Here is a 15,624-nt window from a genome sequence, read left to right on the forward strand (position 1 = left end):
TCTAAAATGGAACAACCTCTCATCACCTGCACCGGCTCAGTGGGAAAACAGTGGGTTACAAAAGATTACACGATATGTGTGGTTGCAGTTTCGATTCCCGCCATCCATACTGAAAAGTCTCATTTCTTGTCTCCGATTTTACAACATTGGACGTTTGAGACACTTAGTCCAAAATCAATCTGCTACTCAAATCATCATGTCTTACTAGGACAAAGCAAAACCTCCCAAGAGGTTATTACGAAATACCAAGATGCATACAATACAACAGGCAAAAGTGGCAGTAAGTTTATAATGAGAATGTAATCCCCGGGCATCCGGATATTGGGGCTCCCCAATATCCCTCAAGACCTCGGAGTCGGTATTTATCCTTTACTTACAAGGCGTGCACAATAACATAGAATACCAGTGTTTTGAATGAAACCGGTCCCAAGACATGAACAATGCTCTTGGTTAAATGGAGCGATATTTAACCAAGAGCATTTATGTTCAATAAGCAAGGTGGACTTCGTTTTTTGAATTGTTATGAAACAAACAGTATATAACATCGCTTAAGCCTATCTTAGGTGCAGTTTGAAAACACGGCTACCCAGGCAATGTTGGAAACTTATGAATTGAGCGGCTACAATAACGTGAAGTCGGCGTGTGATATAAATACGTGCATTGTCATTTGTCGTTTCATCATGCACAGTAGTAGGTTCACTCCATTGAAATGAATTGAGTACAATGCCTAAACGAGGCCAGTCCGTGTATTCCCTAACCTCTCGTTCGTGGACCTAACCTATTTATTATAATATAACACGATGGAGAAACTCCCAGGTTACTCAATCGGCCAAACACATCCCTGTCTTATTGTTAATTCAAGCCTGTTGATAGTATATTGCGAGTTAGAAAAGATCAGTAATTGTGAAGTGGATGGGGTACACTAAAAAATGTTATACGGATGCCAGAGACCAATCATCAAAATACATTCGGGCCCTGTTATCTCGAATGTACCGATATTCCGACATTCATATCTAGAATTATCTAGAATTCGAGATAAAATACATAGCACTAGCTCGAACCTTATACTCTTGACAAGTTCTATGGACGCAGCCAATCAAAACGCGTATGAAAATGTGTCACGTTATACATAATCATACAATTCTAATATATCTCTCATGGTGGCGTTAGGATATAAGTATTTTGTTTGCTCCCAGTTTACATAAAGCTGTCAAATAAAACATTTCGCCGCACTGTACTTAATCTATGTACAATCAAATGTGGCTACATATTTTAGAGGCTTTTTAGCAAAACATAATCTTGGAGAATTTTCAGCACTTTTTGCTTTTCAAACCAGTCTTAAATTTTCCACCATGGGGTTAAAAATTCAGTAATATACAACCTCGTTAAATTGCAAAGTCAGAGGTTGGACCAGTACCGCGCGACCCAATTCTGGCACAGCGTTGATTTTTCAAAACTGCGTCTGAAAATTCTCTCGGCAACTAGGATTCCAGCGGCAATGTAGTGAATCACAAGCTTTTGGTCAGAGACCACGCGAAATATGACTTGAAAGCAATTCGCCGCATTGTGAATGCCCAACTGTGTTCGCACAACTAATTGCATACACCAAGTTGTTTACAACTGGCTGTACCGTGTGAATGGCCCTCGTACGACTTTGTAATAAAACTTCAAAGTGACTACATCATGTTTGTATAAAATCTTATACGAAAGAGACTGTTCGAAAAATAATGAAGCAAGTATCTACAGCAACGGCATTTATTCCCCTCAATTAATGAGATGAAAGTCTCATTCTGGATCCAATGATCCCACTTTATCCAGAATATGTTTGAAGAGGGGACCATTATGGTGTCCGAGAAGGGACATATATGTTATTTTTATAGATGCTGGGATGGCTGAGGCCACCCTAAAAATAGTAAGGAAGTTGTTATTGTTATATGAAATGTGCTAATCATCACAAATTAGGGCAAAAATACAGTATTTCTATTTCCATTCGTTTAAACATCCATGCAAAATGCCTGGATGTAAATTATGTATGGTGGGGTGAGGTGAAATGGAGTTTAACGTTGCGTTCACATGCACCTCTATACATATGTGAGTATATTTGAATACGTGTGTAAGAATGCAAACTTTCATTCATGTAACTTCAGTAGTGTCTGGGGAGAACTGTCCAAATTATACCATGCACTGAGTACATTAACATGCGTGTTGATCAAAGGGCATTAACTTGCAAAAGAATAATTTCCAGCACCAATTTTTTTTAATCAGTCTTGACAAGTATTTCTTAGATAAGCATGCAAACTATAATTCATGTAACTTCAGTAGGTTCTGAGAAAACCTGTCCCCAATCACATGCATGCACTAAGTTGAAAAGCACTGAGCAAGGGCCATAATTGTGTACAATAATGATTGACGGGACAAATTTTGTCGAACTCAGTCTTGACAAGTATTTCTTAGATAAGCATGATACAAAGGATCGACGGGTCAACGTGCGTCCTTTAATCCCATATATCAGCATTTGTATGAGCCTTTGTTTCTGAAACAACAGCTGGCCCTACGAGAGCTGATGGGAACACTACCCGCCCAGGCTCAAGTATTCGTGTGGACCTTTCTGATAAAGATTATATATGGAAACTCTACACAGATAATTCCCATGGCCTTGAATTCAGTGGAAATACTCATGTGAACACTAACAGTGATATATGTTGACCCCGGAAGTAATCTGCCCAGCGGAATAATCAGAGTAACCCTCAGAACAAAGGTTATCCCATACGATCCCTCAGCAAATCGTATAACACTCTAGAAGGTGGGTTCGAATCCCGGTTCGCCCCAATTATGTTTCTAGGTTTGTCAGCACCATACCCGTGCTCGTGGGTTTCACCGAAGTGGTAAACGTCTGAGACCTGCATCACTTCGGGCTTTCCTCCCACATTAAGCTGACACACCGTGATATGACTGGAATACTGCTAAAAGCGGTGTTAAACCCAACTCACTCACTCACTATTTTACCGGACTATGTCGATATCATTGCTGTACAAGAACACTGGCTAAAAACATGCAATATTCAAAGATTCAAAAATATTAAATGTTGTAAACTTCTATCCTACATTTGTGACGATGCATGTACCTCCACGAGAGGGTTCGGTGGTATAGCTCTTCTACAGAACACTCATTCAAAATGGAGGACGCAATGTTTACATTCGTCTTCTGACAGTAGTATAAGTTAACGCACCCACGTGCCGCTGACATGTATGTGATTGCATGTCGCCTTCCGTCCACTAATACCCTTCACTCTAAGTATCGCCCGGCTCTAGACGAACTATCTGACATATGATGAGTTGTGTGTGCAGAGTGACACAATTATCCTAGGTGATCTCAACTCGGATATATGTAAGTGTCTAATGTTACCACGCGACAAACTTCTGTCTCACTTTGTTAGCACTGCTTATTTAGTGAATACTATTCAAGCCATTAGCTCATATACTTTCAGGAGCAAAGATAACATAAACAAATCTCTGATTGATTATATCCTGATTCCTTCGCATTTGCAGAGTAACGTTAGCTCAAGTGAAGTGCTATTCACTAGTTATGATGTATCCGATCATTTCCCATGTGTAGCTACCATACAAGTAGATGTAAATGATAATGTAAAGCAAAAGGTTAAAGAAACATGTTTTGTTAAATGGGACAAAGCTTCAAATATTGAGATCTCTTCGTACAAGGTCTGTCTTGATACATTGCTAAACAATGCTGAGACTTGTTTATCAATAGATACACGTGATGATATTGAATCATTTAATACGGGGATCAGTAAATGTATGATTGATGCCAGTAGACAGTCTATACCAGTAGGTAGTTTCAAGGCTCATCTAAAGCCTTACTGGAAACAGGATGGGCTACACCAAGACCATTATAACATGCGAGTTGCAAGGCGGAGATGGTTATCCGAGGATAAACCAAGGGGGGATAATTTCCATTCTTATACATCATACAAGCAAGCTAAGCGAGAATTCCGACGTCGTCACAGACAGTCAAAGCAGGCCTATTCAAAGAAATTTTGTTTGGAATTAGAAAAAAACTTGTGATACTGATGTGAATACGTTTTATAAATCTGTGAGAAAACTACGTAATTATAAGCAGAAGATCGGAGTTGAAAAACATACATATGATGACCGTAAAGTAACAACCCCCACTGACATATTTCGGCTTTTGGGTAGGTACTATGCGGATCTAGCGAAACCATATGACTCCGACCAGTTCGATCAAGACTTTAAAGAAGGTATTGACTATGAAATTGAGAAATTAGCCTCCAGAAATGAATCTAACTCATGTGTTGATAATGTACTATGTGCCGAAATATCGGTTCAGGAAGATAGATAGATAGATCATCTTTATTTCCTTCATATTGATGAAGATACATTGATATGAGATATTACGGTGTTCTACAAATATATATATATATATATATATATATATATATATATATATATATACCTTCCTCCTTCCTATATATAACACCTAACGTGGACATCCCGAAATGCCTGTAATTTTCCCGATATGTTGCAGTTTGGCTTTAGGAAGGAGCACGGTGCTGTTCTGTCGCAATTTACCCTCATCGAATGTGTACAAAGCTATGTAAACAGGGGATCATGTATTTACACAGCATTTCTAGATAAGCTTTTGATCGAATATGGCACTCGGGTCTCTTTGTAAAACTCTATATATTTATCATCTTGGTATAAGGGGTAGAATGTGGTCTCTGTTACATCACTGTTATACTTCCATGTATGCGTGTGTTCAGTATAAGAGGGAACAAGCTGATGCATTTGCTGTTAGACAAGGTATAGGTCAGGGCTATGTTATCTCAGCTTGGCTTTTTCTTGTGTACATATATGACCTCATAACTGAGCTTCGGCAGTTAGATACAGGAATATGTATATATAATGTTAGTTTACCATGCGTGTTACTTGCTGATGATACTACTCTTATCAGTTACAGCCCTAAATGTCTGCAAACAGCCTTAGATACAGTTGTTAATTACGCTTCCAAATGGCGATTAACCTATAATGCATTGAAAATTAAAATTGTTGTGTTTCATAAAAAGAAGCAATTATTGTGTACGAATGCTTATCACTTTGGGGACTATGACATACCTATGTTTGATAATGTACAATATGCGGGTATTGTTCTACAAAGTAATCCTTCTTTCAAATTATGTATTGAAGAGAGCTGCACAAAAGCAAGGCGTACTATTAATTCTCTCCTCTCTGTTGGTCTAAATAGTAGTGACTTACATCAGTATGCAAGTATTGAGATCTGGAAAAGAATGATTTTAACAACAAGTTTTTATGGATGTGAATTACTACCTCCTCTGCATGGTAAAGATCTTGAATTAGCTGAAAGCACCCAGCGTTACTTTGCAAGGATTGTACAAGGTTTTGACAAACGTTGCCCCACTGATGCCACTATTGCTAATCTAGGACTTTGGAGCATGGTTGGCTATATAGATAAATGTAGACTACAGCTGCTGGGGCATCTCTGCAACAACTCATGTGTCTCAATTTGTAAAACTGTTTTCTGTGCATCAACTTCACTCTATTTCTTTCATAACAATAATTTACACAGTTTATGTGGAGTGTTGCTTTCAACAGCCAAGAAATATAACCTACTTCATCATGTATTTCACTACGTTCGAACAGGGGAAATCCCCTCGAAGACTAAGTGGAGAAAGATTGCGTTAAATGAAATATCTACCCACGAGGAAGAAGTATGGAAATATATACTATGATGTAGAGCTGACCTCGATATTCTAAAATTCACACAACACTTACTCCTCATGTGTTATACAGCATTGTAATGTTATATCCAGAATTGAGAGAAGAAATACAGTATGTAATAAGGATTGGTTCCAGAAGCAAAATATCAAAATAATGTACAAAATGTAATACTTTTGCTCATGATTTTTATCACCATGTCATCTTAAACTGTGAATGTCGATCTACTTTCAGAGAGAGATTTATTCTTTTTAACTCTAATTGATAATCTCGATGTTGAAATGTATGTTAAAATAGAGATGATGGAAGATAGCATTCTTTCTTGGTGCAGACAACAATGACACTGATGAAGTAACGTGGCATTTCACAATTATTGAATTTTCAAAGTATGTATATCAAATTAAACATATCCTAAACAACGTGTGGTACTCTTACCAATATTTCTCACTGTTTCTAGCCTGTAAATGTGCGGGACAATGATATGTATGTATGTGTGTATATATGTTTGATTATTGTGCTATTTGATTATTTAATTACATAATCTTGATGTTTTGAGATTCTTCGAATTTATCTGGAGGAAATAAAGACATTCATTCATTCATTCATTCATTCATGCCCTTTGATACTAAAGCGAGTCTCCAAGTCAGAGTGAGAGAGTTGGGTTTAACGCCGCGTTTAACAGTATTCCAGTTATATCACGGCGTGTCAACTTGATGCGGGGGAACGCCCGAGGTGATGCAGGTCTTAGAAGTTTACCTCTTCGATGAAACCCACGAGCACGGGTATGGTGCTGACAAACTAGAAGCATAATGTGGGGGAACCGGGATTCGAACCCACAATCATAGGTTTCTAGCGTGCCCAAGAGATGCAACTCTGCACAGCGAATTGCGGCGCCTTGGGCGACTGGGCCACCCGTGCCCCCTTCCAAGTCAGAATGAGCATTTACACTCTCAGTGTTCTGATTGCTAAAAGATCACACAGGATGGCGTTGACACGTTGACCCACTTCTGGGAGGTTTAGCCTTAGAAAATATAATAACAAATGTATCACTTTCACACTGCCCAGACACCATGGATGTATTGAAAGTACATGAAAATATGACAGCAAATCGAGTTTGTCCGTTCTACCAAGACTTCAGGGAGGGTCATGCGACTTTTGTTCAGAGGTTGTTTGATCAAGGTTAAACATACAAGGCCTCAGTGAAGCCATCAAGAAGTTCTGTGGTAGACATGTGGGGGCTGTTTCCGGACTGTTTTGGCTTGTGCCGTGTGTTCCCGTGCTTTTTCGGGTGAGCAGTTGGCTTGCCTTTGCATGTGTTTGTGACGGATGCCACCGGTGGGGCAGGATGCGCTCACCTTTTCGCGAACACCTGGCATCATTACTATTTGATAGTGATTCATACACACATGCTCATGACATTGTCGGAATCGTATTTCTATTGGACATGGAAAGGGTTTTGTCGATTTATTCCCGTGTGGGGATTAAACATTACAAGGGAGGAAAAGGGAAAGATATCCTTTATTTGCCTTTGCATGTGTTTATGAGGGTGTTATCTGTGAGGCAAGAATGCTCACCCTCTCGCGAACACCTATTAACATTATAATCACGATAATGCATAAGTATTATTACAAAAGGCTCCTTTGACAAGATGACATTATCTGGTTTCCTTGACATACATCATATGCTTCTTGAGTTATTGTTAAAACGAGCCTTACTTCATGTCTGTGACATCGAGGATGAGCTTTATAAGATTGTTGAAGTTCCCTGATCTAAAAAGGAAATGTACATGATTTCTGAAGATCCGGGAAAGAATAGGGCTTCAGCAACCCATGCTTGCCATAAAAGGCAACTATGCTTGTCGTAGGAGGCGACTAACGGGATCGGGTGGTCAGGCTCGCTGACTTGGTTGATGCATGTCATCGTATCCCAGTTGCGTGGATTGATGCTCAAGATATCAATCTCTGGATTGTCTAGCCCAGACTCGATCATCCTATAGCTAGAATATTGCCGAGTGCGGCGTTAAACAACAAACAAAACTGTAGAATGAGCGAGTGAGTATAAAAATTGAACCACCAACTACCACGGAAAGATTTCCACTTTTATGATCATTAGCGATTTTATCGTCATCTTGCTGACCTTTCTTGCAATGAAATAATATTTGCCATTAGGATTTTTTATACATTAAACTTTGGAGGAACAGATGGTGAATTACATTCATCTCCGCTTCATCAACCACAAGAGCAAGTATGATACTGTACACAGTGCGTCGCACAGCACACCTCAGAAAATTGTTCCTGACCTAGCGAGTGAGGCCGGTTTGCGAGATCATCATACAAACCACACACTTCGATCCACTGCAGCAACTGTCCTCCACCAGACGAGTGTGGACGAGAAAATTATAATTGGTCAAACCGGGCATCTCAAAATGACTATCAACAATAGCATTACTTCACATTTTGGATTGCAGAAATACAAACTACAAAACAAAACCTGTGTATTCCATGTCACTGTTTATTGAGCAGCATTTGTAACAAATATATAACAATGTCATTCAAACATTACAGTACATTATAGTCATTCTGTGAATTGCTACTGCTGGGGTCAAGAGTTGCCAGTATGTAAGTAATTCCACTGGGTGTTGGGGGTGGGGGGAGTCGCATTTCTGGCTAGGGACCGGACCGTCGGTCGCATTCATTTCAAGAGTTACAGGTATTTCAAGTATGTCCCAGGTAGTCCCCTTCCCCGAAATTCATATATGTTTCATCACAGTGTCTGAACTTTGGTCTCCCATTGATTTGGTTTCCCAGTTGCCCCGGTAAATTTTCGAAATGGGACAGCGCGATAACACACATTTGTTCTCGGGGTAGATATAATGTTAACAGAGAGCATTATCAGATAGCTTTGCATGTTTTATGCATGCACCAGGTTGTTGATGTGATCGCCTATCAGTTTTGCTCCATTACAAGAGACGAATTGTTGATATTAATACCATGACTGTAATTTACTGTGGTAATGACATTCGAATACACGTATGCTGTTTACTACTGTTTTCTTATGTTTAAATTCCCCAGGAGCATATTAAAGTGAACAAAAAAACTTCAATTTATCCCCGCTTCTAAAGTTAGGGTTTACTTTATCGTCTTTGTGAAAATTGGAAGCTGATTGTTGAAAATAAGCATGTCAACAAGGATATATAAATATTACATTCAACTAGGCCAACATGAATATCATTTGAAACAAACATATGTGTTTGGACATACACAAACTATATCATTAATTGTTTATTCCACCACATTTGCCATAAACTATAAGACTTTAAGACAAACACAAGATATCTAAATATAAAATTCCAATGATGTACTTCTAAAACTAAAAAAAAAACCAGTATATATTTATCTCTCGATATACTATCAATAACGTATCGTTGTATCCAACCATAAGCACATACTCATATACATGCGTTCCGCAGCCTAAATTATGAAGAAACCTCATAATAAAAAGAAAGTTTGACATTTATGTCCTTTACATCCGGCGTTGGAATGTTACTCCATATTAAACTGGAACTTTTGGCCAGTTAGTGGATTATCAAAACAAATTCTAGATTTTCAGAACAACATAATATAGTCTCACTTTCTGTTTACTTTTGTCATACTTTAATCTCTTAAAAGGGTACATGTATATGAGCCTATTATGACATGTAAGCGGTAAGCTGAAAGTCCAAATGCATGATCGAGGTTCTGTAATATGTTTTAAAGCTGCCCAGGCAATCTTGAACATTGTTGGTTCTTGTTTCATTTGTTCTAATATGTTTACATTATCTAAGTTATGAGGAGCGGGATATACCTTTGCTTTTTCGTCATAAGAAGATGATCTGGTTTAATCTTCTTTCAAAGACGCTTTCTTCATAGCAGTATTGAGTAGGTCAAACTTCAGAAGCAGTTAGTGAGTAAGTATGTCCTCTTGCTACCAGAATATGTGTGTATTCCATATTCAATTGACAATACCATAACCATACAACAAGCAGAACAAACTACACATCTGTACAATCTGTTAATATGGACATTAAATCATTACGGTAATTATCACAATGTGAAGCAAACCGCCAAATGGATAAGAGTAAAAGAACATATTCGAAGTTTTCTATCCATTTAAAAAACCTAGCAAGAAATTATTTGGAACTTATTGTTCACAACTTATTTTACAGATCAGTGCAAAACAACATGCAATAAATCAATCAGATTTCAGATTTGATACTGTGTTATAAGAAACCCATAAAAAAAAACGCATCTGTTTCAAGCAAATATTCATAAGCTAATCAACATCGTCCTTGTAGTCAACCGAAACCAATATGAAAATTGTTGGTTAAAATTCACGAGTAACTAGATGCCTTCCTGGATATTTCATTGTTGTTAAAATCTTTGTGTAATTTCGCAACTGTATGAACTTATCTGTATACTGATCATGATGATGTTAATTGTCAAACAGTCTGAATGAAGCATGGTTCATGTTAACATAATCCCATAAACTATATTCAAATATGTAGAGCATAATCATATGTGGACCTGTGACATGCACATTAACAGCTGGAATCACTGTATTGCAGTGGAGAATATATCCCCGGTGCTTGCTGTTCGAACTGGTTAAATGGATCGGGTGTTCAGGCTAGGTGACATGGGGGATTGCGTGTCGTCGAATCTGGGGGCATTGATGATATATATCATTGGTTTGTGAGAAATAAAGGTTATAACTATGTTTTTATTATCAATACTTTTGATGATGCATGTCAAGTTAAAAACACCTCTAAAACCAAAACATTCCAAACGGAAGTGGAACGAGTTGCAGTGTATTGATAATTAGCTAAGTAAATACATTTGGTTAGATTGTAATGGTTATGATAGTAGACACAAATTCAAACAATAGATGGTCACATTCTTCACACTGTTTCCCTGTTCTTCTTTACTTCCGAACAGTGATGAGGTACTTGGGATAGGCCTGGACGTCGTTGAACACCACGAACATACGGGGATTATCCACGTTGTTCACCAAACTGTTGTACAGGACATTTGGGTCTTCGAGGCCTCTAGGCGGGGGAGCTACCATGTCATGTTTTCCTTCAGTGAAGTGTCCAGTGAGGACGGATGCGTAATAGAGGTGCTTGATACCATCTTCATTTGGAAGACAGGAACTGGAGGTGGTGTAGCTGGGACTGACAGCAAAATATGTCCCCTTTCCATAGAGATGGACTGTAATAAAATGTATATGACTGTTTATAAACCACTTTATAGCATAAACTAGTATAAAATCAGAACTGAAGAGTTGGTGAGTTTTAAGGGAATTTTGTTATTACCAAATATTGCTGAATGTTTAGAAAATACAGTCGACAAAAATCTTTCAACAATCATAAGAAATCTCTGCTGAAGGGAGAAACCATTGTACGAATCCGAATATACTGTAAATATATAATATGAATCGCTACCAAATAGTGATGATACAAGGTGTTCACAAAAAAAGGTGAGCAAAGGTGGCACAAGTCAAAATAAGGAATTGCATGCACCAGACATCATATTTACCATTGATGCGTCACATTTAGAAATATCCTCCGCTCGTGTTCCATGAGTGTTTTGGAACGCTTTAATAAGGTCTCATTAAACAACTTTTCAAACAGTTCTCACAGTCCTCAAAAGTTGTGAAATGTGGACACACAAGGCTGTGACTGTTTTTGTCAACATTGACAAAATGAAAATTAAAAGACATCCCTCTTTTCGTACAGTCTTGTGGACAATATACTGTCACACTGAATCTTAATGCATAGATCTAAATATGAAACGGAGAGACGGTTTCACTGTCCTCTTATATTTCTAGTTCAGGTGGGTCAATCAGTGAAAGGAGTTTTTTTCCTTCATTGAACGACATCAGATCATCGATATGCCTGAAGTTCAAGTTAAACTAAATCCTGTTTTGATTCAGCAGAAATTTCGAAAGCAGTGCCCACTTAACTGGACAAGACATTTTAAAAGCAAGTCTCCATTCTATATCAAGGGAAGGCACATGGTGAGTGACAAATTTACTCCACATCATACATTTCCAAGAAATGATGTATTCAAACAGTGCAAATATGCAACAGGCTGCGATGAAATCAAAACATATATCTTGGATTCCATTCGGAGGATTATTTGTCTACTTTCGTTTTGAAAAGTTATGTGTTTTGATGAATTTACCAACACCATGAGTATTTCAATCTAGAGCTTATAACTACCCGTGACCCCATTATTGAATGTTCTAAGATAGCTGACCTTTGTACCTGTGTAATCACGCGTTCGAAGAGAGCACCATTTTCAAAGAGATCTTCCCGTCAGGTAGAATGGAGATGAACATAGTGTGTTTTGAAATCTGATATAGTCCCAACGAAGAGAAGATACCTCTTATTAATACATTTGAAACCTCGCGCTAAAGCATTGTATTGTATAAATGCAGAAATCCGTTGCTGTGAGGCACGTGGGGAATACACTTTTTATGAGGTACAGTGGATAATCAAATTTCTCTATGATGTTCATTACAGTTTTAATTCTCGTTCAGACACCCATACAATGGCTAGTGTTTACTTTTTTTATTCACAAAATGTATACGAATTAGATAATTAGCAGTTTTTGCCGTTATGAAAGTTATGAAAGTGTGCATGTATATCAATTCTCACCAACAACTGAACATCCACAAACATTCAGCTGGTGAAAATTATGAAAATATAATGTTTGCATGATTTTAAACGGGTGTTTCTTTTCTTTTAAATCTATGTTGAACTTATAATATGAATCGCTACCAAATAGTGATGATACAAGGTGTTCACAAAAAAAGGTGAGCAAAGGTGACACAAGTCAAAATAAGGAATTGCATGCACCAGACATCATATTTACCATTGATGCGTCACATTTAGAAATATCCTCCGCTCGTGTTCCATGAGTGTTTTGGAACGCTTTAATAAGGCCTCATTAAACAACTTTTCAAACAGTTCTCACAGTCCTCAAAAGTTGTGAAATGTGGACACACAAGGCTGTGACTGTTTTTGTCAACATTGACAAAATGAAAATTAAAAGACATCCCTCTTTTCGTACAGTCTTGTGGACAATATACTGTCACACTGAATCTTAATGCATAGATCTAAATATGAAACGGAGAGACGGTTTCACTGTCCTCTTATATTTCTAGTTCAGGTGGGTCAATCAGTGAAAGGAGTTTTTTTCCTTCATTGAACGACATCAGATCATCGATATGCCTGAAGTTCAAGTTAAACTAAATCCTGTTTTGATTCAGCAGAAATTTCGAAAGCAGTGCCCACTTAACTGGACAAGACATTTTAAAAGCAAGTCTCCATTCTATATCAAGGGAAGGCACATGGTGAGTGACAAATTGACGCCACATCATACATTTCCAAGAAATGATGTATTCAAACAGTGCAAATATGCAACAGGCTGCAATGAAATCAAAACATATATCTTGGATTCCATTCGGAGGATTATTTGTCTACTTTCGTTTTGAAAAGTTATGTGTTTTGATCAATTTGCCAACACCATGAGTATTTCAATCTAGAGCTTATAACTACCCGTGACCCCATTATTGAATGTTCTAAGATAGCTGACCTTTGTACCTGTGTAATCACGCGTTCGAAGAGAGCACCATTTTCAAAGAGCTCTTCCCGTCAGGTAGAATGGAGATGAACATAGTGTGTTTTGAAATCTGATATAGTCCCAACGAAGAGAAGATACCTCTTATTAATACTTTTGAAACCTCGTGCTAAAGCATTGTATTGTATAAATGCAGAAATCCGTTGCTGTGAGGCACGTGGGGAATATACTTTTTATGAGGTACAGTGGATAATCGAATTTCTCTATGTTGTTCATTACAGTATTAATTCTCGTTCAGACACCCATACAATGGCTAGTGTTTACTTTTTTTATTCACAAAATGTATACGAATTAGATAATTAGCAGTTTTTGCGGTTATGAAAGTTATGAAAGTGTGCATGTATATCAATTCTCACCAACAACTGAACATCGGCAAACATTCAGCTGGTGAAAATTATGAAAATATAATGTTTGCATGATTTTAAACGGGTTTGTCTCTTGTCTTTTAAGTCTATGTTGAACTTGAATTGTTGCATATTGATGCATTCAGTTTTAATATAGGTACCTTTTACATAGCTGCGACTGAAACCATGGATATTGATACTGGTCACAGCATCTTCATTTGTTCCGTGCCATAGGTGTCTCTCAACATCCATACCCGGGTTCTGTGTTGCCATCTGGTGCAGGAGCATCACATACTGGGTATACAGTGTGCGGTTCTGGATTCTCTTGATCTGCAATATAGAGGCGTCAAATTGCTTACATCCCAATGCGATACTTTTAACACCTACTTTGGAGTTAATTGCAAGAGCGACTATGTTTGCGAAAAGCATGTACTCCGCTGTGAAAGTGGATAAAGAACATTGAGGATAGAGAATCACTGTCCTATTAAGGTCTAGCACAGCAAGCATGCATCTCCTAATCTGGAAGGAATGTAACATATTACATCTCTATTTATGTAACCAGAGATGAAAGCTTTCTAGTTTTAGTTGTTCAATTATTGTAAGGGAATAAATGGCGTTTCATGACATAGTTACAAATATTCAACCTACATCCTGAAAACAGATCCTGGGCAGGGCATATCGGATGTATGCAGCATGAGCGAAGATTCCAGAACATTATAACTGCCTCTCCTTTGCCATTCGACTATCATGGATGGCTGGAGGCCACTCAGTGTGATGTTACTATGTGTGCGCATGTACAGTAGAACACGAATATAACGAACACGGATATAGCGAACACAACAAACTGTTAAAAAATCCCCGATTTATCTCCTATATAATATCATATAAAATTTACGTATATAACGAACTCTATAGCGAACTAACGGATACAGCGAACTGATACCTGATCACCGACAAGCCCATTTATCACTTATTAGCGACGTGTATAGCGAACTGAGAAATCTCACTCAGTGTTAAGTGTCACTGACAATTGGCTGTATGCAATCAGCGGCGAATCAAAACAATGGCGGCGAATCAATACAATCAGTGGTGACGGATCAACCTTGTTAAATTTGCATTGTGTTAATCTTACCTGCACATGTAATCTTGTCTGTAAAACAAACAGTTTTTGACAGTTTGGCGGATCTGAACGTTGCCGTTTCAAGAATGCAGTCAGCGAAACGAGGCCAAAGTAAAATCACAGACTACACATTTCGTATGTAAATCGAAAAATGATAAATATGTTTAAATTTTGTACATGTCTTTGATAACAATCTTCTGAAAATGATATGAATTTAATGTTCTTAAATGAATGTTGTAAATTGATATCAGTTGAATGATCACTGCTAATACAAATCAATGCTGCAGTTACGTGTGTATTGTGTTTTGTCTTATCCAAGATGGCGGACGTTTCCGAGCGAAAACGTGTATAACGAACAACAGATATAACAAACTGATTTCTCTGGTCCCTAGTAGTTCGTTATATCCGAGTTCTACTGTATTTCTAAACTTACAGAGATGCCATTAATGTGGAAAAGTAAATAACGTTTCTTTTTAAGCTTATTGGAGGTTTGAAACTTTAAGGCAATAGGTTCTTTGTGCCACTGTCTAAAGGAACGAATCTTGCAGATTTGAGTCTCTAAATCAACATGAATGTGCTTCCCCAAGCAATAATACATCAGACTGAAGTGAGTAGTGAGTTGGGTGGAACGCCACTTTGAACAACACAGTTATATCCCAGCATGTCAGCTTGACGTGGGATGAAAGTGATGGATGTTTCTGACGTATAAA

The 15,624-nt window shown here is 37.9% G+C and overlaps 1 protein-coding gene across 2 annotated transcripts in view; it reads right to left on the reverse strand.

Moving 5' to 3' along the window:
- Window positions 1-8,262: 8,262 nt before the first annotated feature.
- Window positions 8,263-15,624, reverse strand: part of LOC124119222 (protein PML-like) — a 73,369-nt gene continuing 66,007 nt past the window's right edge. For both annotated transcript variants that reach the window (XM_048387085.1, XM_046481670.2), the window contains 2 exons: window positions 13,956-14,124; window positions 8,263-11,014 (listed from right to left, as the gene is read on the reverse strand). In XM_048387085.1, coding sequence (XP_048243042.1) covers window positions 10,728-11,014; window positions 13,956-14,124 — 456 coding nt within the window. In that variant the 3' untranslated portion in view covers window positions 8,263-10,727. The remainder of the gene's footprint in view (window positions 11,015-13,955; window positions 14,125-15,624) is intronic.

This window comes from Haliotis rufescens, unplaced genomic scaffold, assembly GCF_023055435.1.
Source record: "Haliotis rufescens isolate VD_foot unplaced genomic scaffold, xgHalRufe1.0.p SCAF_64, whole genome shotgun sequence".
Classification (NCBI taxonomy): domain Eukaryota; kingdom Metazoa; phylum Mollusca; class Gastropoda; order Lepetellida; family Haliotidae; genus Haliotis; species Haliotis rufescens.